Raw genomic sequence first — 27,787 nt, 5'->3', positions numbered from 1 at the left:
AGTTCAACAACGTTACAGCCAACTTAAAGCAAAGTTCAACCTCGCTACAGCCAAGCTCTGCCCAGATACAAAAATAAATAAGCATGAGACCGATCAGCTTCGCTGCGTATCGAGCTTTGCGCGGCTTAGTGCAAGCTTTGAGCCAAGCTTTTCTTGTTTTGTGTCTGCCTCTTTCTCGTGTCCCGTTCTTTTGCTGGCTTTCGTCAAGTAGCTTTGAGCCATTTTTGTCTTTCTATTCCTTTCTATATCTTTCTTTCTCTCCCTTGCTCTCTCTGTAGTCGTTCTGTCGCCTTCTATTCGCACCTAAAACGAAATCCAGGGGGCGCTGCAAAGTTAGGCAACACTGGCAAGGATGGCGGCGGCAAGGAGGTCCATGTGCGGATTGATGCTGCTGGAAATACCGTGTTGCCTAGATTGCGATGTGAAAACGTGGTGTTTTGTCGAAGGTGAGAGTGTACTTGGTGCCGAGTACGTCATTTTGGTTACCGCGAAGGACAACATCGACGATAAAATAAATGTTGTTGAACCGCTCGTGTAAACGACTGGCGTGATTCGGACGCGCAAGAAATCCCAGTGCGGCTGCGAAGTGTTCTTGTTGAGTCTGTGATCTCCGATGGCCAATCCTCCTGCATTGCTGTCTTTTTACCGAAGTGCAAACGCGTATCAGCCGTTCGCATCTACTGCTAGGCAGGGGCGTAGCCAGGGGGGGGGGGGCTTATGGGGCTTCAGCCCCCCCCGAAATTTTTCGTGCTCTCTTTCACCACCGACCAGGGGCGACGCCCGGGGGGTGAGATTTATTGGGCTTCAGCCTCCACGCCACCCCTTGAATTTTTTTATTTTTTTCGTTCTATTAAACACCGCCGTCCGAAATAACCACCTTCACCGAAAACCACCCAGGATGTCGCCTAAAATGTATTTTTTTTTCGAGCACGACAATACCATGGACAGTTAAAAGGTTCTGGATGGTGGCTTTTCTGCAAGATTTCTTTTCAACCATGCAATTTGTGAAACAGGGTATCACTCTTTTTCTTTTTTGTACAATAAAAAGAAAATTGACTCTGGTCCGATTATTCCTATCTTTACCTTACTTTTACGCAGCCGGCGCCTGCCATTGTGTTCTTCCTAACCTAGAAGCTCTACAAGGCGACGCAGCTTTAAGTACATTAATTTTTTAATGACTAACGTCCCCGGATCTAACATTTACTCTCCATGCAGTTACTTCTACAAGGCAACTTTTAGTCTTCACAGATCACCTCGCCAGACGAATAGTCGTTCCGCTCACAGACTCCTTGCGAATGATCTTTTTATCCCCAGTTCATATGAGCTGTTAATCCCCAGGGATTATTTTTCACATTTATTTAGCGCAAGGCGCGAGTACTTTTTTTTGACGTATTGTTTTCCGTGGTTACAAAAAATCGCGCGGAAAAGAACGCGACAAAAAATATTTAGCATTCCGTGCCTCACTGCTTTCGCTGTTAATGCAACAACTAAATACAAAAGTGACACGAAATGAAATGTTTTATTTTTCTATGTACATATAAAACTTCTTCCTTTCAGTAGACTCGCTGTCAAATGTACGCGTGCAGTGATAAGAAAAGAAAAGAAAAACGTCCTTAAGAAAAACCCTGGTGGCATGTCAAACCCATTGCTGAAAGGACACCACCCTCCGACCACCCTCGGGCCACTTCTCTGCTCCCCCCTCCGCGCAAAACGTTACACGTGGCACCACTTACGGGCTCGTTACCCCAACTCCCGCTCCAGCGATTCTGCCGAACCAGACTGTAAAGCAAAGTGCGGAAATGGTTACCGCGCCGAAGGAATGCCAGCGCGCAAACAATTATCAAAGGTGCCGACCGGGCGGCCCGTAACCCCGCGACGTGTGACCGCTCCTCGCCGTTCACGCATTCAAGCGTCAAGGGCCTACCCGCCGTCTGAGCGGCCTGATGCAGGCCACACATGACGAATGCCTCCGGCGGTCGCTCCTTGGGCGGCGACCGCGAAGCACGCGAACAGCAAACCGATGCGACACCTCGCCACCGCCGCGCCGGGGCCTGGAAGCGGCCCATTCATGCGCAGCCGGAAGGCATCGCTGGGCAATCAGGGAGGTCATTACGACGGCGTTTCCAACCCTTCCAGCCGCCGCCAGCGTGGGAGCGGGCTCCTTTGTCCTGGGTGCGACAAGAAACCAGATAGGCTCCCTCATCTCCGGAGCCCAAGTACTTTGCGGGGCGACGCGCAGGCACTTCGAAGCCTGCGGTCAGGGCCCATCCGGTCGCATCTGCTTTGACCAAAAGCCGCCCAAGTCGCGCCGCGCGCCGGAATGAACGCAGCATCCCGACCGGCGTGGCCTCCCAAGTTTTCCGCTCAAAGTAAACAAGAAAACAACAACAATCGTGCGCCCAGTTCTGACGGCGGTCCTACAGACTGCTACCCAATTTAAGGCCGTGCTGTTCCGACTGTTAGAGAGTCGCGCCAGCCGATGTGGTCGCGCACCCACTCGTGGTCCCTACGGCTACGCTACCCGAGTCGCAACAGCACCGACGCGAAGAGATTTGGCGCTTCAGTTGTGCGGTCATGCCGCAGAAAAGAATATCGTCATTTTTTTTTCACCTGCGCCAAAGCGTCCAAGCCATGACACCGAAGCCAGCAAAGGTAAGCACATTATATTTTTGTACTATAACCCCTATTCCCTAGAGCACGTGAGCCTCTTCGATTTTCACGCATGAGCGCTTATGGAAGGTGTTGGAAGATGGCTGGGCGTTGAGGAAGTGGTTAAACTTCAGCCGCGCTGCTGAATCGTGTGACGGACAGACAGAATGACAGACCAAAAACGTTTAAGTTCCCCAAGGAAGAGTATCGTCTCTAAAACTCGAAGCGAACGAAAACAAAGGGGCTAGAAGGTGCGTGCCTTATCGCGCATCATGGCCCTGGGCAATTTCTCTCTCTTTTTTTCTGTGAACGTGCGACTTGCTTTCAGTGTGATCGCGAGCGCGCGCGCGCGGGCACATAAAGGCCTTCCGCTGCGGTCGCAGTAACTGTGCAGCCTACGCATCAGCCACCGACTGTCAACAATCAACAACTGTCATATAGCTGCTACTGACTCGATTAAATACCTGGGTGTCCATCTTTCGAGTGACCTATCTTGGGGCGACCATATAAATCACATAATTCACTCCGCTAACCGCGCTCTCGGGTACATACGCCGTAACATTTCCATGGCACCACCTTCCGTTAAACTACTCGCTTATAAAACCATTGTCAGACCAAAGCTTGAGTATGCATCTGCTGTCTTTGACCCCCACCAAACTAATCATATCGAAATACTTGAGTCAGTACAGAACCGAGCAACCAGATTCATTGTTTCAGATTATTCCCGCTACTCGAGCGTCTCCGCCCTTAAATCCCAGTTAAATCTTTCTACCCTCGCTCTTCGTCGTCGTATTGTACGTCTCTGCCTTTTTCACAGATTCTTTTATTCAACCCCGCGTGACAACCACCTCATCCAACCGGTCCATCGAGGTCGTCGCACAAGTCATCCAAATGCTGTGATTCCGCGACGTGCCCACACCACCTCATTTCAGCAGTCAGGGGCGTAGCCAGAAATTTTTTTCGGGGGGGGGGGGGGGGTTCAACCATACTTTATGTATGTTCGTGCGCGCGTTTGCATGTGTGCGTGCCTATATACGCAAGCAAAACTGAAAAATTTCGGGGGGGGGGTGAACCCCCCCCAACCACCCCCCCCCTTGGCTACGCCCCTGTCAGCAGTCCTTCTTTCTGCGCACCGCCCGAGACTGGAATGACCTTCCGAACGAAGCAGCCAGGCAGCACACAACGTCGGGCCGATATTGGTTTTACGGCGGCTGTGCGCGGCCCCACCTCGGGCCAGCATTGCCAGCCTGGCGCCGATATCGGCGGAGCCACTGACTTTCGCCGGCAAAATTGGGCCGATTTTGCCGTCTTTCAGCCGATGTTGGACTTTCACCGGCAACATTGGGCCGGGTTTTCCGGCGTTCCGCCGTCTTTTCTGCCGATATCGGCTTAGCCGATATCTTTCACCGGCAACATTGGGCCGCGTTTGCCGGCGTTTTGCTGTTCTTCCGCCGATATCGGCCTAGCCGATGGCTTTCACCGGCAACATTGGCCCGAGTTAGCCGCCGTCTTGCCGTACTTTCGCCGACATCGGCCGAACCGATGGTTTTCACCGGCAACATTGGGCCGAGCATGCCGTCATTCTGCCGTGCTTCAGCTGACATCGGCGGAGCCGATGGCTTATCGACGATGTTGGAACTTTCTTGTCTCCCTTCAGACAGTTATACATGCCCTGTGGAGAACGTCCTCCTGCGTCGCGGCGCTCCAAAAGTCCTCGTCACCGACAGAGGTACGGCTTTTACGGCATAGCTAACGCAAACCATCTTGAAATAGAGCCACACAAGTCACCGACGGACATCACCCGCAGGCGAATGGCCTCACCGAGTGGCTAAATGAAACCCTCGCCGACATGCTGGCAATGTACTGTAGGTCGAACACATGACATGGGACGCCATAATATCTTCCGCACCTAACCTGAAGTTAACACGGCAGTGTAAGAAACGGCGCACATATGACGCCGTTCAAACTAGTTCACGGAAGCTCCTCAACGACGCTGGACGCCGTGTTGCCGGCCGTCAGTGACGAGAATAACCTCGACGTTGCACTCTATCTTCAGCCCGCCGAAGAAGCCCGGCAGCTCGCCCGCCTAGGATACAATCGTAATGCAATAGAGCATTAGGCGCTTGAATATTTGTAGCTTAAGCTGCAGAATGCCGCTACATGAATTGCTGTACTAGCACAAATAACAAAGTTCAAATATTGTACCGTGCTAATGCCGCACGTACGACTCGGGGCGCGAAGTATCGCCGACTGAATAGCTTGCATTCTCTTATTAGTTTCTGCTATGACAATGACTAACAACTATCACTAGCACTGTCACTTTTCTACCAAAAAAAGGTGGTCTTTAGAAGAATAACTGACTCAAATTAGATGGCCACTTCGTTGACCAGTTGTTCAACGCTATCAAAAATGTTCAAACGTTATGACACATACCATTAACTTCATGGGCCAAATTCGAAGTACTTCTGTTTTGTAAATGTTTTTGCCACTGGTCGGCCGACTTCACTAATGTATGCAGCATCAAAATTCACCCAAACATTCCTGCACGAATGCTTTTAGCGGAAGAAGTTTTATGTGAATACTAATTCTGTGCATAAATGGAGCCTGTCATCATATTTATAGCGCTATATCCTTTCAGCCGCTGAATGTGTGGCGCGAGCGCTCATATACTACACGGACAGTTTCCGATCTCTGTGTTTACACATATTTACTCACGCGCGTGTTTGGGTCGAGCGTAACAACCGCATTTGCTTTAGTGATGTCACATAATTTTACTTTATGAAAATAGTAAAAAGCTCAGCAAGGCGTGTTGCTGAGCTAGTTGGTTCATTACTTGAGAAAAATAGGTATGGTGCAAAAAAGACCGGGCGAAGTGAAGACACGTTTTGTCGTTTGAATGTTTCTAAATCAACTAGCCAGCTGACCATCTTTAACAAACTGACAAACACGTGTTTGCCACGTGTTTGTCAGTTCGCATTTGCACTTCGTTGCCGTCCATTTTGTGACATACATATCTTTTTCAAGTAAAAATCTCGCTCAACGATTGCTTCCCACGTGCTTTCAGAAACAGTCGCATAAAATTATTATTATGGCACGTGAAATACGATGAAAAATGCGGCTCCAACGTGGTGTACGCAAAGTTTTCATGTAGCGACATGTGGCAACAAGTGATGCTTTGAAATTTCGAAAAACGCCTTTCTCAAACGGCATGCCCATAGACGACATGCTGGGGGGACCGCACACCATTGAGGTAGGCTGAGCAATGCTGTCAAGAAGGGAGACTTCGCATTTTTTTTTTCGTCTTCTTCAACCTCTACCCCACCCCCTCCCTTCCCCTTGTCGCGAAACTCGCTTGACCAGGCAGGGTAGGGTGGCCGTCCCGACGGAGGGACAATCGTAGCTGCGGGAGCAGGTTTCTTTCACTCCGACCAGCAGAATTCTTCAAGAAGTGCAGTGTGTGGACATGTGTGGTGAAAAGTCAAAATCGTGCACGAGACGGATACGCGGCAGAATTCCGACACTGTTTTCGGCAGAGATCACCGCAGCGAGAAACCAGTGGCCCCCTGCTTCCATGTTGAACTCGCTCACCTCATATAAGGCCACGTGTTCACTACCGTTACGTGTCATCAGATTTTTGTTCTCTTCTTATCGCGTATTTTCTATTGACCATCGTGTTTTGTGTATTCTATATGGTGCGCTTGCATTTTTTATTCGCTCGTGTTTTTAGCAATCCAACGGGCCCACGTGTGTGGTTTTTATGCACGATTCCTTTCTGTTACAATCTTACCTTTAGATTAGGAATGCGTGCGTGTCTATCTTGTTTAGATGTAGAGTTCATGGGATCTTGTGGTACCGCTCGCAATGTTTTTCGCGTCGCGTGCAGCAGTTTATTCGTCTTTTTGGCCCTTAAGTTATCACTGAAAAAATTGCAATTCCCGCTTAAAGGATAACGCTAATTTAATTGCCAGTCATGTGTTGCGAATGCCTACCGTTCCTTGGTGAATTTAATAAACGTGGGGGGGGGGGAGGGGGGTTCCCCTCTGCTCGTAACTAGCTCACGCGTATACACAATCTTCTAATCTAGTTGCCACTCTTAATCTCGCTTTTTCGGCAAGCCGCCTAACATTATCTTTGTTTTCTTCGGGTCCGTCTTTACTCCTACTTTAATGCTGCCTTCGTTTACATCTCCAGAATTTTTTTCGTTATTCGGCACCGTCGTTACTGAAAAGCGCGATATCGTCCGCAAAATGCAAGTAGCTAAGATATTCTTCGTTAATCCTTATTCCTATTTTTGCCCGTTCTAGTTCTTTCAATATTTATAGTGAATGTGCCGCGCATAACGTTGAAGAGATTAACTCTTCGCATAGGCGTGCGCACAGTGGGGCAGGGGGGCGGCCGGCCACCGTAGTCACCTAAGAAGAAGTGGGCGCAAGGTCTGCCAAACACATTGACTTAATAGGGAGGGGGGGGGCGCCGCGACGAACCTCCCCCCCACCCTCTGTAGGGGACGCCTGCTCACACCTATGATTTTGCGCCTGACCCCATTCTCGATTAGGATTGTCCTGCTTTTTTTTGAGAAATACGGTGGCTGTGGGGTTGTTTTAGATGTTGGCTACAGTATCTATAGATGTTTAGATATTCCTTTATGGCATAGTTATTCCAGGAACTGCTGGCGTGTGTTCATATCTGTGAATAAATTTGTGTTGAACACCTTGCAAATGTGTTGCTCCTTAATTTCTCAGACGCATGCGTAGTTGGTGCAGCAGGCCTTTCATCAATTTAGTTGTGTTAGAGACAATATTGGCTTTCGTTCTCGGCCTTGCACGGTTCGACAGAATTGTGGGTCTTAATCGCACACTAAGACATCAGTGGAGCAGTAGTTCTAATTAGGAAGCATTTTTCGAATATGGCACCAATGGTAGTCGATGGAAGCCGTTGGGCCGCGAATAGTCTATTTTAGAGCTGCTGACTTACAGTACAGTAACCACAGTAATACCGAACTGCCGTGGTCGGCACGCAGCCATTTTACTTTATAACACGTGTATCAGCGTGCCTGATCAAGTTACTTTACGCATCGAGCAACTACCGCGCGTGTCCCCATATAAACTAGCTACGTGCAGACCACGACGGTACAGTACTACCGTACTTCACGCATGGTAAGCCACCACTGCTAAAACATAATAACGGATGTAAACGGTCACGCCAGCGGCTACCCGACGTCGGTGGGGCCGACACCACGCCAGCATCGGCTAGCATACATAGGCCCAATGACGGCTTGCCATCATCGGCTGAATAACGGCAGGCCCGTCACGGACCGACGCTGGCTAGCCCACGTCGGCCCGAAGCCGGCAAGACCGCACCGGCCCAACGGCGGCTAGCCGACGTCGGGCCGATGCGGGTGAAAGTAGCGCGAGCGTGATTTGCCGACGTGGGGCCAATATTGCTGCCGTCATTGGCCGACGTTGGGCCAAGATCGGTCCAATGGCGGCGTGCTGCCTGGCATCCGCGATTTTGCGCGCTTCAAAAATGCCATCCAGTAAGCAGACTCAACCACATCCTAACATACACCTTCATCGATACCGCCATTTTATGACGCCCACCCCTCATGTAAAGTCTCATACGGGACCTTTGAGGATATAATAAATAAATAAATAAATAAATAAATAAATAAATAAATAAATAAATAAATAAATAAATAAATCTTATTCATATACTTAGTCGTTCTAAAAGTTCAATGAGGAGGTCGCGCTGCAACGTGAGCCCCCCCCCCCCCCCCCCGAACAAAATTCCTGGCTACGCCACTGCTGCTAGGTAAGTGCTGCTGCGCTGTCACGGCCCGTGTCACTCGGCAAGGCGTCAAACAAACTGTTCGGCAGTGTTTTGAAGGTAGGTGGGCTAACGCACTCGGTAGTTGCCTGTGGGCATCGTTTATCAAATGCGGATTGCCTAGAGCATCACGGCGACACGTCAGCATTTTGAAGCGACTTTATCAGCCGGTTACTTCGTCGCGTCCTTGCATAAATGTGTTCAAATCCAAAGAATGAGGCGGTGATGGTACACCGAGAGAAATAACGTTTCATGTATACAAGAAGAGGCGGAGAGAAACAATGACTACTAACTGCTGAAGAAATGATCGCAGGAAACTTGTTCACTATTTTTTGCAATGCGCAGAGCCCTATTGATTTGTCTGTTTGTGCGTGTGCGTGTCAGCTGATCCGAATACGTGAGCGGAATTGTGGTACCCACAAATGCTTCTGCTTACCTGCTGCTACAGCAGTGCATCGTTATAGGTGGGTGTAAATTGGCACTTTCCTAGCTCCCTGAACCCTACGATGAGACATCAGGCAGGCTATACCAACGTTACTAGATTAGGTTGGGCTGTACCACTTACGCGAGCCCACAAATCAAGGAAATCGAGAGGGCAACATCTAAAGAGCAAGGCTCAAAGCTACTATACGTCACAATATAGCAAGCATCTCAGACTTGCCTTGACGCCACGCAGCAAGAACGCTGACATCAACACTACGAAGATTTCGATTTTGCCCGGCGCTGTGGCACAGTACGGTGCTTGGATGCTGACGCGAAAGACGCCGTGTCGATCCCAGTTGCGGTGGTCGCATTTTGACGGGGGTGAAACGCTAGATGCATGCGTACTATGCAATTTCACAACCCCAGCTGGTCGAGATTATCCGGAGCCCGTAACTACGGCGTCTCTCGCAGCTTGTATGGCTTCGTGACGTTCCCACGAATCGATTCCGATTCATTCCAGCTGTGTTATCCTTACGATTCGTTGATGCCGTTCGAAGAGTGCAACAAATTTTTGCCGAGAATAAACAACCACCGTCCGAGTAACTTTGCTGATGCCGAGGCTGGTTATTTACGCCGTTCTTCACGGTTCACTCAAAGAACGGAAACTCGTGAAAAGATACTATCCCGCCTTTCCGCCTCACTGATGTGCATATTGAAGCGCAGACAAGCTGCTTCGCAACGCATTTTTTTTCTTTGCTGACGACGAATCCATCCGCCAGAACCGCAACCGCACGTACGAAAGTGAACGTCGTCCGCTACATGGACCTCAATAGCCTGTTTCGCGCTCGCTCCGCTAGGTGGCGTATTGACTCAAATTGTTCGCGAATATCTTTCTTGCCTTTCTATCTCTCTCTTCTTTTTCTTTCTCCATCTCTGTACTCTTTCTCCCCTCCTCTTTTTCTCTCCTCGTCATCCTCACATCTCTCTTCTTCACCCTCACTTCCCTTTTCCACCCCTTGCTACACTAAAACTATACAAGGCTATGCTATGCTCTGCTAGCGGGCTTGGATAGCCGAGTGGTCACGACGCTCGCCTTTGGATCGTGGGTACTTGGGTTTGAATCTCGCCTCGCCAAGAAATTTTTTTTCACCAAGAATTTCTATCTTCCTCTTTCCTTCTCTCTCTCCGTCTATCTTTCTTTCTTTCTCTCCGGACGCGTTCTCTCGCCCATCAGTGTTATTGCATCGCACGCCAGACAAATTGGCGCGCGTGTTATGTGAGCGAAGCAGAAGAGGACGAAGATGAAGAAGAGCACGAAGAGAGCACGTGCCTGTCCATGATGATAAACATTTTCTATCTACGACACACGAAAAACCTCGAGCATAAGAGCTTTGCTGTAAAAGAAGATGCCTTTCGTCTTCGGGTTGTCTTGGGTGAATGCATAAGGGACCTGTGATACTCGCAGCTGTTTTATTAGTCAGTGCTATCGCACTCGAAGCAGTAGGCGGTGGAGAAACACCGTTGGTGCATGTGGAAGCTGCACCACTCCTGCGACGAGTCGTCACGCTACCACGACATCAAAGGCAAAGCACGGACTGCGTCGTCACCGAACCGAATCATCGCGTACGATGCATAGCACCGACCACGCTTGCGCTTCCGCGGGGTCGCTTCTGCCATCGTGGAAGTGCGCAGCTTCGCACAGCAAGCCTCTCGGTTCAACGTACCCAGCTGACGGCCTCCCAGTTACCCGCACCGAGAGAAGAACGCGTGCGCACGTGCGCTACCGCTACCGTGAAAGGGGCTGAGTCGGCCGCGCGAAGGTTCAGAGCTTTCCGACAGAGCCGCAGCGCGGCTGGCGCGGCGCTGTCGTCGCGCCGCAAACTTGAGCTTGGGTTCCCTATAATAGAGCGGAGGTTGCGCGCAATGTCTCCGTCAGTGGGCGTGGCTTAGCTACTGCGCATGCGCGGCTTGGCCAGGTGGTGCGGTATCTGGTCGCTAGACGACGCGATGCTTGTTCCTCTTTCTATCCTTTTTCCTCTCTCTACTTATTTCTCTCTCTTTCGTTGATGCTCTTTCCATCTTTTTCTTTCTCTTTCTGTATTTCTTTCTCTCTCTTTCTCTATTTCTCATTCTTTCTGAACTATGCTTTACTCTCTCCCCTCCTCCTTTCCCGTCACATCTCACCTCCTCACGTTCACTTCCCTTACCCACCCCCTTGCTACACTATATTATACAAGCCTATGCTCTGCTGGCGTGCCTTAGCCGAGTGGTTAGGACCCTCGCCTTCGAATCGAGGGTACGCGGATTTGAATCCCGCCTCGTGAATAATTTTTTTTTCGGCAAGGATTTTTCTTATTCGAAGAAAAACTGCGCTCAAAAAGACGTAGACAAAAGAGAGAGGGAACACACACAGCGTGTTCCTTCTCTTTTTTGTCTACATCTTTTTGAGCGCAGTTTTTCTTAAAATATGAACAATCACCAACTAGCCCAATTTGCCATTTTGTTCAAGGATATTTCTCTTTCTATCTTTCTTTCTGTCTCTCTGTTTATATCTTTCTCTCTCTCTGTCTGTACTCGTTCTGAGGTAGCCGCACAGTGGCACATACCCGTTAAGATGATCATACTTTTCTGCGATCGACCCACAACGAACGATTTGCCAAACAGCTTCGCTGTACAAGAAACAGACATCATAAAAGCTTATTACATTGCCGAACCTGAAGATAATCGTATCAGCGCGGCGTCACTCAGTCTGACTACTCATGAGAGATTTTTCCTGAACAAACAGCTGTCAGTATATGCGATATGCATGACCTTCATCTGTTTAATTTTGGCATTTTTTGATGGCACGACGTGGGAGTCGGCCGCTGCGCGCTGACGCGCGCCTTGCAGAACCCACATAAAGTTTTTCAACCAACCAACCAACGGCGTAAGTGGTAATTGTTCAATAAAAAGTCACAGTTTCGCCGCAAGGGCGAAGCAATGAATGCGATAGCAAGAAATTAATGCTATACGAAGTAAGGCTCGCCAATGGATACTCTCAGTTTGAACAGCGCTTCTGTTGCAAAGGCGGCCGAAGCAGCGAAGGAAACTAGCGTGCTTCAAGTGTCGAGCTGTGATACTTGATAGTTCGCGCTCATCTTCTGTTTGTTCGTTTAGCGGCGTCCCTGAGCTCGAGTTACATTCGTACGCGCCGTAACATGAGCGGGGACATCACGGTGAAAGCTTGAAAGATTACTCTTCCCCTCACCACGAGAAAACCGCGCGAGCAGACAGCGGAAGGGCAAGGTTCTCCCACGCGCAAATATAAGAAGAAGCGGGCGAGCTCGCCGACGACTTTTAAATGCGCCCGTCGGGCTCCTAACGCCATCTCGCTGGTAATGAAGAAACGCTTATTATCGCCTGCCGTCTCTGAGTCCGTCCAGCGGTGAAGGGTGTGTATATAATGCTCGCCGTTAGCTACGTGGAGGATCTGCGTTTCGTGGCTTAGTGGATAGCGCCACTCGCTGCGGAGCAAGAGGTGCCTGGTTCGATTCCGCGCCTCGGAAGCATTTTTCTGAATTATTTTTCTTTGGGGCTTATATATATATATACATACTTATACATATACGGTGCATGACGGCGGCGTCGGCGACGGCGACGGCAAAATCCAGCCGAGACTGTCCATATAATTGCTATCGCAATAAAATTTCATTTGAGAGTCAAGCGCTCGCCTTGTTGTAGCTGTTCTCATCTTTTTCCTACAGACAGACAGACAACGAACTTTATTGGATCCTGAGGAGTTACTGACAGGACCCCCTAACGGGAGGCCGTGGTAACCGCTGGCCGCGCCCACGTAGAGGACAGAAAGCCGTGACGCTCCGCCCTTTCCTGGGCCCTCTGGATAGCCTGGCCTTGCTTTCGGAGTGCCGTGCTTCTGATGGCCTCCTCCCATTCGGCTTCGCTGGAGAGAAGGGTTTTAAGCAACGCGGGACATCGCCAGAGCATGTGAGCCATGAAACAAAAGTTTTCACTGCAGTCGGGGCAACCAGGGTCAACGTCCGAGTACATCTTACTGAGCATGCCCCGCGACGGGAAAGACCCCGTCTGCAACATTCTCAGAGTAGCTGACTGAGCTCTGCTGAGCTTCGGGTGAGGAAGAGGATAGACTCTCCTGCCAAGTTGGTAATGCTTAGTGACTTCATTAAAATGTCAGAAGTGGATCGTTCTGCTGAGTCCCTTCCTGCCCCTCCGGAGCCTCCAGACCATCGCGGCGCGTGAGTTCTCGCGCACGATCGTGGGCCAGCTCGTTGAGGTTTGGGAAGCCTTCGAGAACGTTCTTCCCCATGTGTGCGCGGAACCAAGTGATATAATGAGAGCCGGGACAAGCCCACTTCTCTAGAATGGAGGCCGCCTCTCGAGCGAGGTTGAGCGAAGCTCCCCCCGCCCGTCTATAACCGACAACGCGAACATTCTCCTGTTTCTGTACTGCGCCTGTAGGGCGAAGGAGAAATGTATTGAAAGGTAGCAACAACTGGGTGGTTTCTGCGAGTCTTGCGAATTACTTGAAGCACCGCGAAAAAAAAAAAAATAACTAGGAAAAAGGTGGCGGACATGGACCCCGCCATCTTTTTCCTAGTTATTTTTTTTTTTCGCGGTGCTTCAAGTTATTCGCAAGACTCGCCCAAACCACCCAGTTGTTGCTACCTTTCAATACATTTCTCCCTCGCCCTACAGGTTAAGCATGGATCCACACGGAGATCGAGTAAATATAACGTCGCAGAGGTCTACACCCATGCTTGCAGGAAGTGAATAAATTTCAACGATATGATTGCGCTGTACCCTCGGGGCAAAACAGATAAAAAGAGAAGGCTTTCTATCAAGGTTTCGTTCATTTACGTGGTTGTAGAATAAAAGCCTTCTGCAGGACAGCAGGTAAAGCTGGTACGCATAATTTCACGTCAGCAAAATTGCTTCTTCGCGAAAATTTCATGAAAAACTTTCGTTTTGCGTGCGACTTTTAGGTGGCTGCTCAAAATTGTAACACTCGTTAAAGTATATAGGGGCGGTTCCATCAAATTTGTGGCTTCCAAGTTCTTTGTTGCAAACATCGCGGCAGCCACGAGAAGAGGGTGGTGAGCTGTTAGATCGGGCGCATCTGAAAGGCATCGAAAAGTATAGAGGCGCTGCCCAGGAATGCCGCGCATGTGCAGAACATGGCACTATTTTGCCTCCGCTGCGCTCGGCATGCGTGCGGCCGCCGGTCCGGAGTTCTGAATTATTCTGGGAGCGCCTGTATGCATGCATTCATGTGCTGGTAACTGCAAGCCTTTTTCCCATGCAGCGGTCGTTTTTGTGTCCTCGCTTGCACGTGTTCTTGTAGCTCTGTTCAAAAACCAAAATATTGTTTCCGTTATAAGTTTTTAATAAAAATGTGAAATTGTGTCATTTAATAATCGCAAATTTGCTGTGGGAAAGTCACATTCACTACGCTTATCCACTGCGAAAAGGAGGGAAGGCTGGAGTCAGCCTGAGAGTGTATGAGAGGGCAGCAGCTCGCTATGTTTTCCGAGCTGTTTGTTCACAATGTATGTAATTCTGTGGCGCCGACGTCCACGGGGGGCCGACGAAAAAAGTTGAAAGCTTTGGCGGCATTCCCTGAACGATTGCGTGGACAGTGGGGTTCGGCGAAGTGAGCCGCAGAAGGGAGGACCTGGAAGGAGGAAGGCCATCCCGCTGGGGCCGGCTGTCCAAAACATGTGACTGCAGAGACCCGACTGATGTACAGCCTATGAGCAGTTCTCTTGGCCGATGTAAGCGATTCATTCAGTACAAAGGCCTCCAGCGTTCACAGTAGCTTGCTCGGAACCCCTGCGTCTGGTTGAATTCGCCATTCTTGATCAACATCATGTTAGGCGAGCTCTCACTGTACAGCGGCCATGTCTGGCCGTTGGGAATCTCTGGAACCCTGTTGAAAAGACACAACAATATCACAAATTTTTACGCAGACGAAGATTATTTGAAACAAAAAAGAATCAGTGGTACGGTTTCAGAGTTGCAAATTTCACGAGACAATAAAAACGCTGGATAGTGCGGGAAGCAAGACTCGCCACTCAACGCTACACACATTGACACTGGTTTCACAGCAGAGGCACAGGCACTGCTTTTGCGATTCGTGTTAGGTATGTAGCATTCGTATTGTATACTCGTAAGGTTGCGCTATCGAAAACAGGGACGAAGTGAGGCACACAGAACTACTACAGGGAGCGTTTTGTCCGTGTCTTCGGAAGCGCAATCCTACCAGTATGTATTTTCAACTTTGACAAAGAGCAAAACTTTGGATTAGCTCTTATTGCTGATTCGTTAACGAGGGTATGCGCCGTTTATATTCGCTTTTCTTGGTGACGCAATCCCACGGGTATAATTCTTCTTCCGTCAAGGCGTATCATCTTAAGCTTCTCCTGCTGTCCCCTTATCTTGTCTAAGGATCCCGTCGATAGCGTGTACTTGTGAAGACAACATTTATATATTGTCTAAAGTGCATGATCATAATTGCTCTTGGCCTTACTTCCAGACTGTGAGAGCATTAAGAATCCCAAGAATGGCACTGCGCTTCTTCTTAAGAATACATATATGAATGAATTTTGAAGTAGGAAGCCTAATCCTGACTTCATGCTAAGGTGAAGAGTGTTACTTCGCAGGATTTAAGCCTCGTGTGTCAAACGTCGTTTAGACAACATCACCAGACCATGCTTACTTCCAGAGTAGAAGAGCGCTGCGATTTTAGATATGTTATTCTTTCTCTCTTTCCATGGATATCTCTCCTAGCTTTTTGCTTCAAAATTTCTCGAGGTTTCTGCACTGGGTGAGGTTCCATGAGCTCTCGATATTCTAAATGTCTGACGCAAGCAAGGTGTATCGCTGTTTACCACAATCATGTTTGAATGATGTTCAAAACTCCGTAAAATTTTATCGCTTGGGCAGCGATGCATCACAACAGCATAACTTGCTATAGCGTCTTATTTAATCAGCACTAGAAATTGCAATAAATCGCTCTTTACTAGTCAGGATTTCCCTTTTATTGCCATGAAAACGCACGCGGAAATATTGGCTTCAGCGTCCTCATCTGAATACAGCAAGCGATTCACAAGTCGAACTGCAAAAGCATGCGGAGAATTCACCATCATTCTCGACAGCTTGCCCCATAGGTTCGTTCGTTGCTTAAGCTGGATAGTATATTAAGAGTGATGTTTCTTCGGTGAGTTGGAAATGCATTCTGGAAAGGGTAGCGCTTGTGAACACGGACTAGAGGAAGTCACATGGACACACAGACGGAAGCGCTTCGTGTGCCTTCCTCGAGTCCGTGTTCATAAGCGCTACCCTTTTCAGAATAGTTTCTCTTTTTGTGTACCCACTGCGCGAAATTTGCAATACAATAAAGTTCTTTCAGATATACGTCTACCTTGACTTCGCATCGTTTTGCGTAGCCGCTCTTTATTCTAGAAAAAAGAAAAAGCAATGCCTTCCTAGGCCGTGTAATGTCCGAAGTGGATTTCTCAGCAAAAGAGCAAGAAAAGCAAGAATGTAAATAAACAAAGCAAAAACACTGTAAAAATAAAAAACGAGGTCATATATATAATAAATAAACATTGAAAAATATGGCGCGGTAGGGAATACTACAAGAAGACTAAGAATATATAAAGTTTGCAATAGAGCGAATTTGGGCATGTTGATGTAGCATAGTGAAACACACAGCGCAAAACTACGACGGGGACACAGGAAGGAAACACACACAGCGCTGTGTGTGTTTCCTTCCTGCGTCCTCGTCGTAGTTTTGCGCTGTGTGTTTCACTAAGAATATATCATTATCTTCAATTCATCTCAATCGGTTGAATTGTCGGCTAAAGTTCCGAACTCCACTTGATTAGATATCACATAATTGCACTAATGAATGAAGGAAGAGAGTTTTCAGGACTCGTTTCTTTGTTTGACACAACCTTAATGAAAACCAGCAGATGATAAAGCACAGGAAGGTATAGGGGATGCTAATTGTGCTGTTCCAAGTGTATTGTAGTAATTGTGATATAGATGCGAAGAAAGTAAAGTGGATGAAAAGACAACTTGAGTGTTCTACACTCGCCGTCATGGCTACGAGCGGCGCTAACACTCCCACGTTTCATGCAGATAAATGTCCGATAATGTGGACGAGGGGACGACCGCCGCCGTAGCCCAAATGGTAAGAGCATCGGGCGCGTAATCCGAAGGTTGCAGGTTCGGTCCCCGCCGGCGGCAAGTTGTCTTTTCGTCCACTTTACTTTCTGCACATCTGTATCACAATTACTACAATGCACTTAAACCGTACAATTAACGCCTCCTGTACCTTCCTGGGCTTCGCTATCTGCTGGTTTTCTTTAAAATTGCACTAAGTCACTTGCGCTATTTGCATACCACAGAGCAAAAGAGACACACCCGCTTTTGCTGAAGCTGACGAGCACTCGAATAAACGCTGCAGCCATTCGACCATCGGGAGAGTCAGGATCCGCTGCGTAGGCGTGACCAAACGTGAAGAGTATGTCTGATCCATGGGGCGCCCCCATCCAGGCAGGCAGTGGGAACATCGTCGTCTTGTGGACGAACACGTAGCAGAACACCTTGTTGCCCCTTTCGCTGTGCTTTTCCGCAAAGAACTGCAGGGGACAGTTGAACAATCGGTCCGATAAATGGTCGATGTACTGGCGTCTCAGCGCATTATTATCACCAGGATCCACTTCCTGGATGTACGTTTCTAGTATATCTGGAACGCCGTCCCTGAGAAGTCTCCATAATGCGGCGCGAAGAGATTGAACTAGTTCTTCCCGTGGAAAATCTTGAAGGTCTTCGGCCAAAAGCTCGAGGACCAAAGGAAAAAGGAGATAAGTGGCTCCTTCATCTGAATTCACACCAGCTAAGACATCTACGGATGAGAAGAAACCGCGCTTCATGGCCACAAGTGGATTTCGCGGGAGGAACTCGTCGTGATACGTGGGCAAAAAGGGGGCCCGTTTTGGTGCCGCGATCTCAAAGGAAGCCTTGAAGAGTTCGTCGGCGGATTTGTTTCTCATGCAGTCTATGATCTCTTCGGCACTGGATGACAGTTCGATGTATGTCGCATTAGAGCAGCCGATAACGTTGGCGACCTTGTCTGCTTTTGCCACGCTTTCCTGGACCGTGTCCCAGAGGTCCAGATTGTACGTGGTGCCGCTCATCATGACAGCCCTCTTGAAGAGACCTTCGCTTAACGGCGACATGATGTGCGCGTGTGTACACATAGAGCCTGCGCTTTCTCCAAACAACGTCACTAGCTCGGGGTTGCCACCGAAGTGTTCGATGTTGCGCTGAACCCACTTGAGAGCCATGTTCTGGTCCAGCAGGCCAACATTACCTGGTGCCTCGGGAGAATTTGCGTTCATGAAGCCCAAGATGCCAAGACGGTAATTCATGGAGACGACGACAACATCTCCCAGCGCTGCAAGCCAGACTGCGTTATAGATTGCCGAATTGGCGCTACCAAAAGTGAATGCTCCTCCATAGATCCATACAAGTACAGGCCGGGGGCCCGAGTCGGTCGCGGCCACGGGAGCCCAGACGTTCAGGTAGAGGCAGTCCTCTGTGAAGGTTAGGTTTCCCTTCAGCATCGCGTGCTCCGCAACCTGGATAGACAGCGGACATTTCATTTATTTATTTATTCCGTGCTTAAAGGGCGACTCCGGCAATTGTTCTACGTTCACTGATCTCAATAAAAATCTCAATGATCTCAATAAAGTGTTCTAGTAATCTGTGTCAAACTATAAAACTGCAAACTATTCAGCTTTCCTGAAAGTGAATATTGCAGATTTTAAGTGAGTTCCCGAATTGTGCCTTGGAATGCGGCCAACCCTGTGTGATTGCATAGCCTACGTCGCTACCCCCACCAACAGGCAATCAAAAGCAAGCGGCGACCGTTCAGCTTTAGTGTACTAGAACAGAACGAGCTTCGAAAAGTGAAGCCCAAACAGGGTCAATACGCTTGTGGCGCTGCGATCGGTAGTCTGCAATGTGTCGTCATTTAAGAGTTGCGCGCGGCTCCAGCGAAGTGGTGCTGCTTGACCAGTATCAAGTATTCAGCCGTTTCCTCATCCTCTCCACACGCACTACATAACGTGTCTGTTCCTTCGTATTTGGCTCGGTACGTCTTGGTCCGCATACTCCCGTCCTGGCCTCAAACAGCAGAGAACTACCCCCGAGAATTATAGTAGATCTTTTCCTTCGCAATTTCCTGCTTGAAAGTTCGGTAAGTCTCCAGCGCTGATTTCATACTCATCCCTGTTTTCCACATGTCCCTCTCAGTTTCTTTCACCTGCTTCTTAACCGATAGTTCCCTTTGGTTCGGTCTCCTGCCGTTTTCTAAGTATTTACTTGTCAATTTTCTGGTCCGCTTTCTTCATTTTGTATCGACATTCCTCATGTACAAGTAGCTGAAAACTTTCTTAGCCCAACGCTCCTCCCCCATTTCTCTCAATAGCTCTTCAAATTTTATCTTGCTGCTAGCCTCCCTGCCCTCAAATGATGTCCATCCCATGTCACCTTGTACCCTCTGATTTGGTGTATTCCCGTGTGCTCCCAAAGCCAGCCTACCTATGCCACGTTGCTTAACTTCTAATCTTGCTTGAACCTCTGATCTCATACACAAGACCGCATTGCCAAACGTCAGACAAAGAACCATGACCCCTTTCCAGATCCCTCTCCCAACATCATACCTATTGTAATTCCACAGTGCCCTATTTTTTATTACAGCTGCATTCCTGTTACTTTTAGTCGTCACGTATCTTTCGTGCTCCCTTAGATACTCAGCCCCATTGCTTATCCATACGCCAAGATATTTGTATTTATCCACTATTTCCAGTGTGACCTCCTGTAACCAATGCTCACTGCCTTGGTTATCAATAAAAATCATGACTGCCGATTTCTCCTTACTGAACTTCAAATTTAACCTATCTGCCTCATTACCGCAGATGGCTATCAATCCCTGTAAATCTTCATTATTGTCGGCCATTAATACTATATAATCTGCATACATCAATGCTGGTAATGACTGTTCAATGCGTTTTCCTTGCTTGACAAAAGAGAGGCTGAAGCCAAGTCCACTCCCTTCTAATTTGGCTTCTAATCCTCTTAGGTACAGCATAAATAACAAGGGTGACAGGGAACACCCCTGTCTAAGCCCTCGTTGTATCTCTATAGGCTTGGATACATGCTTTTCCCATTTTATAACTACCTTGTTACCTTTATAGATATCCTTTAAGAGATTAGTTATTCCATCTTCCACATCTAGCGTGTCCATTATTTCCCACAAGTCCTCTTGAATCGCACTATCGTAGCTTCCCTTGATAGCCAGCGTAGGTATTTGCCGCGCCACCGCCCGAAATTCAACAAAAACGTAACGTATGGCCTCCGAAATTTTTGCGAATGGGAGACTCGAAACGAGGTTTCACATTTTACGTTACTTTTTGTAGCAATACGTAGCAAGATAAGCTATTTTCAAGAAACAAAGGAAAACTAATACAGCTATAAAAGGTGACACTGAGAATGCTCCCCCCCCCCCCCCATTTACAGCTGCGATTAGAACCCGGGCCTTTTGAGTGGGAAGCGGGCATTCTACCCTTGCACCACTTCGGTGGAGCCGCGCGCTACTCTTAAATGACGACACATTGCAGACTACCGATCGCAGCGCCACAAGCGAATTGACCCTGTTTGGACTTCACTTTCTGTACATTGGTGCTGCGGCCGTTCCGAGCACTCCCCTGTCCTAGTACACTATACTTCAGCGTTCAAATCGTCACTGAAATAGCCGCTGTCAAGGCCAGAAAAGCTGGCACAGCTTGATGCATCGACGGATGACATCACCAGCTTTCCTTTTTTTGAGACAGCACCACGTGTACTGCATTATTTACAATACGGCGAGGCAGGCTGTGACGTCGTCGTAGAAGTTTCACCAAGCAGCTACCAATTGCGGTTTCGACAGATCGTTTTAGATGCGTAGCAGCTCTTTGACTAGCCTGTGTAACGCTGTCCGTCCGCACAAACGCGAGGCAATGCGCTTCCCTCGGCGCAGGTGTTGGAGCGGTGCCAAGTAGGTCACGCCGCAGCTGGGCGTTGACGTCACGCACCCCTCGCACGCTTCCCTCGCAGGTGCGCGCGTACGTCACTCTCTCCCTCACCCGCCGGAGCGCCGCAGCTGCCGGCTGCCTCCCGTGTCTGCGTTTCAAACAAACGTTTACACCAGTAAACGCTGCACCGAGTTTCGCTTCAAACGAATCTTCCAGCGCTCACCGCAGCAACCGCGTTAGCGCCGTTCAACCCGTGACGCCACCCGTGCGCAACGCTGCTGCTTCGCATCCCATCAGCGTTCCCTTCGGGCAGATGGTCCAATTTTTTTTGGTTATTTAATATTACTGATCAGTTTCTGAGCAAATTGAAGAATCCTACCTTTTGCAAGACTGTCGATATAATTTGAACACGGCTAAACCATAATGCGAATAAAAAAAAAACGGAGCTTCCCTTTATTGTCCAAGAAGGAAGGGAGATACAATCGAAAATAAGACAACAGTGAACACCAGAATAAACAACAATAATGTAGCTACAACAACGACAATGTTAATACGAAGTCACATAATGTAATTTGCTGAGACAAATCTTAATACGATCTTTGGAAAATAGCTTCAAAACATCAGTACGTAGAAAATACGTGGTTCACTCGTTTTGGTACTGATTTCGGATGGACCCGCTAAGTAATGTGACATATATGTTGATTAGTATAAAGACAATTGCTTACTGTAACATTGGGAGAGATATTCTAGCCTAAGTGTTTGCCTTCTTACTGGTAATGCCGTTATTTCATTAGCTTCCAATAAATTAGATCGTCAGTGACGTGACAAAATTGTTAAATATAAACCTTATCGATTTCGCTTGAATAAACTTACAATAAACCTCAGATAAGTGCCAGGCAATGCATGTATATTTTAATGTTGGGCAAAAAAGGGTAGAATAGCCGAGGCGTTTAACGTTAGTGGAAGCACTCACGTTCGACGTCATGGAGCTCCCCGTGTGTAAATGAGGGAATGTTACCAATACGAAGATTCCTAGGTAGAGCACAAGTTAGTGTCATGCCGAAAAATTTGCATTAACGCACTCATTGTAAAGTTATGCACACGAATAGGTAATTCAATCAAAACTAGTATCTTTACAAGCATTTCGAAGAAAGAAACATGTTCGCATATTTAGTACTATTACCCATTTGTCGCGTCAGTCTTGTATAATATTCTCACTGTTTGTGTAATTTAAAAAAAAACTGCGAAAAAAGAATCGTATGATTCCGTTAGCTGGAGGTTGTGTAATGCAGAAACATTGCATGGACTTCGGTTGCATCTCAGCGGACGTCCTACTGAAGGCAACGATGCGTCGATATTCGTTATTACTTCCCAAGGGCTTTCGTGCAGCACTCATTGGTCACCATTAATTCAGCTTACGAAATGGCGCATCTTTGAAACAACTAAATATTCGGAGTGAAGTGAGTGGTACCTCCGTCGTAATTTTTACGCTCAGAGCGATCGAGCCGTGGTGGTTACGAAAATTCGCACGCTTAGACGCTTACCCCAGTCACAAATGTTGTTTAGATTAAGAGTGAGAAAGGGAGCTGTCCACGCTAAGCGATACACAATCACAAAATTGGTGCCAACGAAAAAGGGAGCGAGTCGAGGACAACAGAAAGTTTGCTGGTGTGTTGAAATTGTGTTCGTAGGCATAACATCCAATCACCCGGCCCGAGAAACGGGCAATTAGAGATGACCGAGAGAGCCCAATGTCTTCTGTTGACGATACTCATAATTATGATGACGCTTATTGCCCTGGACCATTGCAGCGTTCCACTTATGCGTTACGCATTTCGCGTCTATAGCACTGCGTGAGAAATTTGTTCGATTCCACGCAACAGCTTTCATTAAGAAGGGTTACCTGGCACACGCGTCTCAATCCTTCGCTTTGCAAGGTTCACTGTCAACGAGCGTCAGTCATGCCTACCTCACCTGAGGACAGGCTGTGTTTCCAGCTGTAGCGTCCACGGTGCCTTGCCAGGGTATTTTGGGAACTGGAGGCCGAAAACGGAGCTTGCCTACGGGTGGCTCGGCGAACGGAATGCCCAGATACTGTTCGACAGGCTTGTCCATGACACGCACAACCTTGCCACGAACTGTGCCTTCCGTGGTCTGCCTATCCACGAGTGCACCGTAGGCCGTAGCAGTGAACACGGTGGCGAGAAGACACGCCAGGGTTATGACACTGGTCGCCATTGCTGATGGCTGATGAAGTGGCCTTGAGAAAAACTGCGAAAGCGAAGCGAAATCAGTAAAGGCATGAACCAAATTCACTAAACACAGAGTAATACTAAACACAAATTCTGCGTGGGCAGCGTGGCAGTCCAGTATTCTACCACATAGTCATGCCACTGCTTGGAACTGCTTAAGAAAAAGACCCTATGCAGGAGATCATGTTGGGGAAACGCCAACTGTGGTTGCAGAGTTGGCTATCTGCTTTGATAACAGCGTAATAAACATTACATGTATACTCCTATGACTCAGCAAGCTATAGTGAAGCATTGCTGGATTCCGGAGGAATACGCCAACGATCACTGCTTATGATGTACACATAATCGCACTGTACCATCCACTTCGTTTCCGTAAAACTGACGTCTGTGCCTTGACGTAAATGCCGAAGTTACGTCGGATCATAAACTACCCTTTTGGTACTAGTGCAGCCGACGCGCCTGGCATGCCCACGGCATGCACGCAACTACTGAATTTACACAAGGGCGTCTATAACAATGTAACGCTTGGCTCAAAGCAAGAACGCGCCGCATAAGCAGCTACTCCCCGAGTGCCTCTCATGAAATCGATTCCCACAATTGGTGGGATCTGCCGGGATTTTTTGCCATACTAAATATGCATACAAGTGAAACCTACAGGTGGCATGACAAAAAGCAACGGCTAAATCAAGCCTATTATAAGCTTTCACTTCGTTCTGTGGCATTATTTTCCCATCACAGACTGCTCGTACAACTGGCAGATCCTAGTGGTAAATCCTACGGCCGCTAGGATAACTGGAGATAAGCTGGAATAAAAACGTGTTGCGCAGCCACATATAAAAAGAAAACAAAAAGATCAATATACTGGGACAATTCCTACCGCTTGATTTAACAGATTTTCTGCATAAAGAAACTGTGCAAGTTTTTATCCCCGAGGCCATAATTTCCTGTGATATTCACTCTCCAATTCTTATTTATTTTTATTTTTCGGCCATTTAGCCAAGCGACCCATCAAGACAGGTGAAATGCACGTAGCATTGTGCGAGGCATTCACGATTAACAAAAAAAAATTAAATTAAGAGAATCGTTATAAAAATATTGCTCACATAGACGAGAAATTGAAGCCTCCAAGCCATCTGCCCTCACAGAGGCGTACCACGAAGTCGCTGTTATACACTTTGAGTGCCTCGCCGTCCTCTAGTGCTCACTGTGGGACTCAAGGCGCTCTCGCAGAACGAAGGAACTCCGTGCGGGCAGAGTCGACGAATCGCTTGTAGTTGCAAGCAGCGATTTCTTGAGCGCGGCTGTTTCATAAGTGCGCGTCATCGCTGCTGGGAGGAGGAAAGATTGCGTCCAAGGAGCTAACAAGGGATCAAATCCTTGCAATCCGACGCGGGTGCAGGCTTGCGTGACAAAAGCGTGCGCCGACACTAGTGACAAACGCTCTCGATCACTTCCTTAATAGTGGGTGAAGTTGTGGCTTTTTACGTAACATAACATCGGCTTGATTATGGTGCGCGCCGTAGAAGGGGAATCCCGGCTAATTTACATCGTGTGGAGTTCTTTAACGTGCAGCGAATTCTAGACACACGGGTGTCTTTTTTTTCTGTCATTTCGCCACCACCGAAATGCGGCCAGGAATCTCACCCGCATTCCCGGGCTGCGCAACTTCGCTAAGGTACCGAAAGTCGCGGGTTCGATCCCTGCCGCGGTGGTCGCATTTAATGGAGGCGAAATGATGGAAGCCCTCGTACTGTGCGACGTCAGCGTATACGTTAAAGAACACTAGATGGTGAAGACTTCCGGAGCCCTCCACTAAGGCGTGCCTCATAATCATACCCTGGTTTTGGGACGTAAAAGCCCAGATGTTATTATTATAAAAAGATGTAGAATAAGCCCAGCCTATTCACCATTAGTTCATTGATATTCGATCAGACCTTACTGAGCGTGTTCAGATTTGCTCGTTGTTGACATGCGCCAGTAAACTTCCTCTGCCCGTGGCATTATAGCGCTTCCACAAACGTCCTCCCTCACTTTCAGTTCCTCAGACTATAATGCAATGACATAATGAAGGCGCACGTGGCGTTTGTGGCTGCCATATGAAAACTGTACCGCGGGAAAGTACACTGCTGGCTTTTGCGTGTCGTGCATATTGCGTCTGGGTGGCTTCTTCTCTTTCTGTCGTTTTGTAGATCCAGACAGTTCTGCGCTCGTAGTGTTCTGTCTGTTTTCTTGCTTGTGTCCTGGTCATTTCGCGCAGTTTAAGGACGTCTAGTAGATCCAGGCTCAAAGAACTGCCGCCTTCTGAAACAACTGTGGAGATAATCCCGCTGGTGCGTAAACGATGAGACGGTGCTGTAGCATTTAGTAATACTTCGCACACAGCGTTCGGCGGTTATGTGAGAGCTCACCGCATTCACCATAATGCGGATGTGCAGGTGACGAAAATAGACCACCAATAACAAAATGCAAAATAAAAAAAATGGAACAGCGCTAGAAGAAGGAACACGAGGAAGACAGGACGCAGGGACACAGCGCTTACTCGCAACCAATCAATTCCTCCGAACGCAGTGTTCTTTTATGGCACGCAGCGGACCGAAACAAAAAGAACAGAAGAACCGGGTAACGACAAAAACTTGTCTTCTCGATACACATGTGGCAGGAGGGTTGCCGTTCAAGATAAACAACGAATAGAGTCTGAAGGCATTAAATGAAAGCACGCTGAGTCTCGCGCTGGGCGACCTACCTTCTGCCAAGCCTAGCGAGATAGCCAGTTAAGCTTAAATATAGTAACGTGAGCATAGAGAGGGGCAGCTAAGCCTGGGAAAGCCAAGTTGAAGCTCTCTCTGTCTCTGCAGTAAGACGACAACTTGGGCGAGTTGCTATCGGTTCATATTTCAATGTAGCAGCGCACAGCAAAACGAGCAGACTGAAAGGAGAAGAAAAGACGCACACAACAAGCGCTCTCTCTCTCTATTCATTTCTCTGTCCTTCTTTCTCTTTCTTTCTCTGTGTTTCTTCATCTCTTTCTCGTTCTCTCTCTCGTTTCAACGCAATCATATGGTTCTCATAAATGCTTGTTCTGCTAGCGTGCCTGGACAGCCGAGTGGTTACGACGCACACCTACGGACTGTGGGTACCTGGGCTCGCCAGAAAATTTTATTAACAGCGAAGATGTTCTAGCTCGGCGTAATGGGTCATGACCCAAAATTATCATCATCATTAACCGGAACGCACTCCCTTCGTCCTCTTCCTCGCTCCCAGAACACGTGCGCCGATTTGTCAAGGGGGAAGCACAAAGCGAAGGAGAGATGTGAGGGTGAGGAGGAGGGCGAAGAGAAAAATCTTGGCGAAAAAAATGCCTCATGAGGCGGCGGGATTCAAACCCGCGTACCCACGATCCGAAGGCGAGCGTCTTAACCACTCGGCTATCCAGGCACGCTGACAGAACCTGGCATAGCCTTACATAGTATCGTATTAGCAAGGAGGTGGGAAAGAGATGTGAGGGTGAGGAGGAGGGGAGACAGTAAAGCGTAGCATATAAAGAATGAGAAATAAAAAGAAAGGAATGCATAAAGACTGAGAGAAAGAGAGAGTATCAAAGAAAAGGAAAGAAAGAAATAGAGAGAGACAAATGTAGGAAAGAAAGAGGAAGAAAGAGAGAACGAAAGAAACACAGACAAAAAAGACGGGAAAAAAAAAGATGGTTGATCCCTCCTTCATAGGAATCGGAATAACACGAAAGTAAAGCGTGCCCTTACAGAAGTAATTGAATGTTTACAGAAATAATTGAATTGATATAAGAGAGTTTGCACAATGTATATTGATGTCTGGCAGCTGTAGCACCGTCTGCCGTGTACTTAGCTTTAGGTGCACGTTAATGAACCCCAGGTGGTCGAAATTTTCGGAGCCTTCCACTACGGCGTCCCTCATAATCACATCGTGGATTTGGGACGTTAAACCCCAGATATTATTATTATTATTAAAGCACCGTTTAACGTGGATGCACCCACTTCGATGATTGGTGGTACATCTCCATTCCGACGACTAACGACCATGTTAAATGATTAAACAAACCCTTGCGGTAGCTGTAGTAGTTAACGGTGAAAGCGTAATCAGAGAACGAGGTGTGATAGCCAGAAGAGCGTCACATATTGGACGCTGAACTTGGTCGCCATCCCGCGGCATGTTAAAATGTGACTGAACACCACGGCCGGACAAGAGGGAAACGCAAAGCGCGTCCTGCTGCCCCGGTAGCCCAGCTGCGATCTTTCTCGGGGCGAGGGCGTCAGCGGTGAACGCGGTGTAACAGCCAGGTGAGGCAGGCGCGCGTCGCAGAGCTATTTTTAGTTTGGATTAGCGTGATGCTATGAGCGAGGTCGACGCTTTTACGACGCTTGGTCTAAGATCGCTACCTCGCGGTGTGTTAAGGCATTCACAAAATTGAACTTCTATTGAAAATGCGCCGAATGGGACGGGCGTTTAACGTGTTGCAGGTGCTAATCGCGGAGGCCACAGTAATGACTAATTACTTTACTT

General features: G+C 48.2%; 1 protein-coding gene across 1 annotated transcript; it reads right to left on the bottom strand.

Moving 5' to 3' along the window:
• Positions 1-14,690: 14,690 nt before the first annotated feature.
• Positions 14,691-23,237, bottom strand: LOC119403623 (cholinesterase 2). Its single transcript, XM_037670544.2, has 3 exons — positions 22,974-23,237; positions 17,344-18,563; positions 14,691-14,842 (listed from the first exon to the last, which is right to left on the bottom strand). The coding sequence occupies exons 1-3, from the start codon at positions 23,235-23,237 to the stop codon at positions 14,701-14,703; spliced, it is 1,626 nt and encodes a 541-aa protein (XP_037526472.1). The 3' UTR covers positions 14,691-14,700.
• Between the last annotated feature and the right edge of the window lie 4,550 nt (positions 23,238-27,787).

Source organism: Rhipicephalus sanguineus, chromosome 8 (genome assembly GCF_013339695.2).
Source record: "Rhipicephalus sanguineus isolate Rsan-2018 chromosome 8, BIME_Rsan_1.4, whole genome shotgun sequence".
Lineage (NCBI taxonomy): Eukaryota > Metazoa > Arthropoda > Arachnida > Ixodida > Ixodidae > Rhipicephalus > Rhipicephalus sanguineus.
This window is presented reverse-complemented; position numbering and strand designations above follow the sequence as displayed.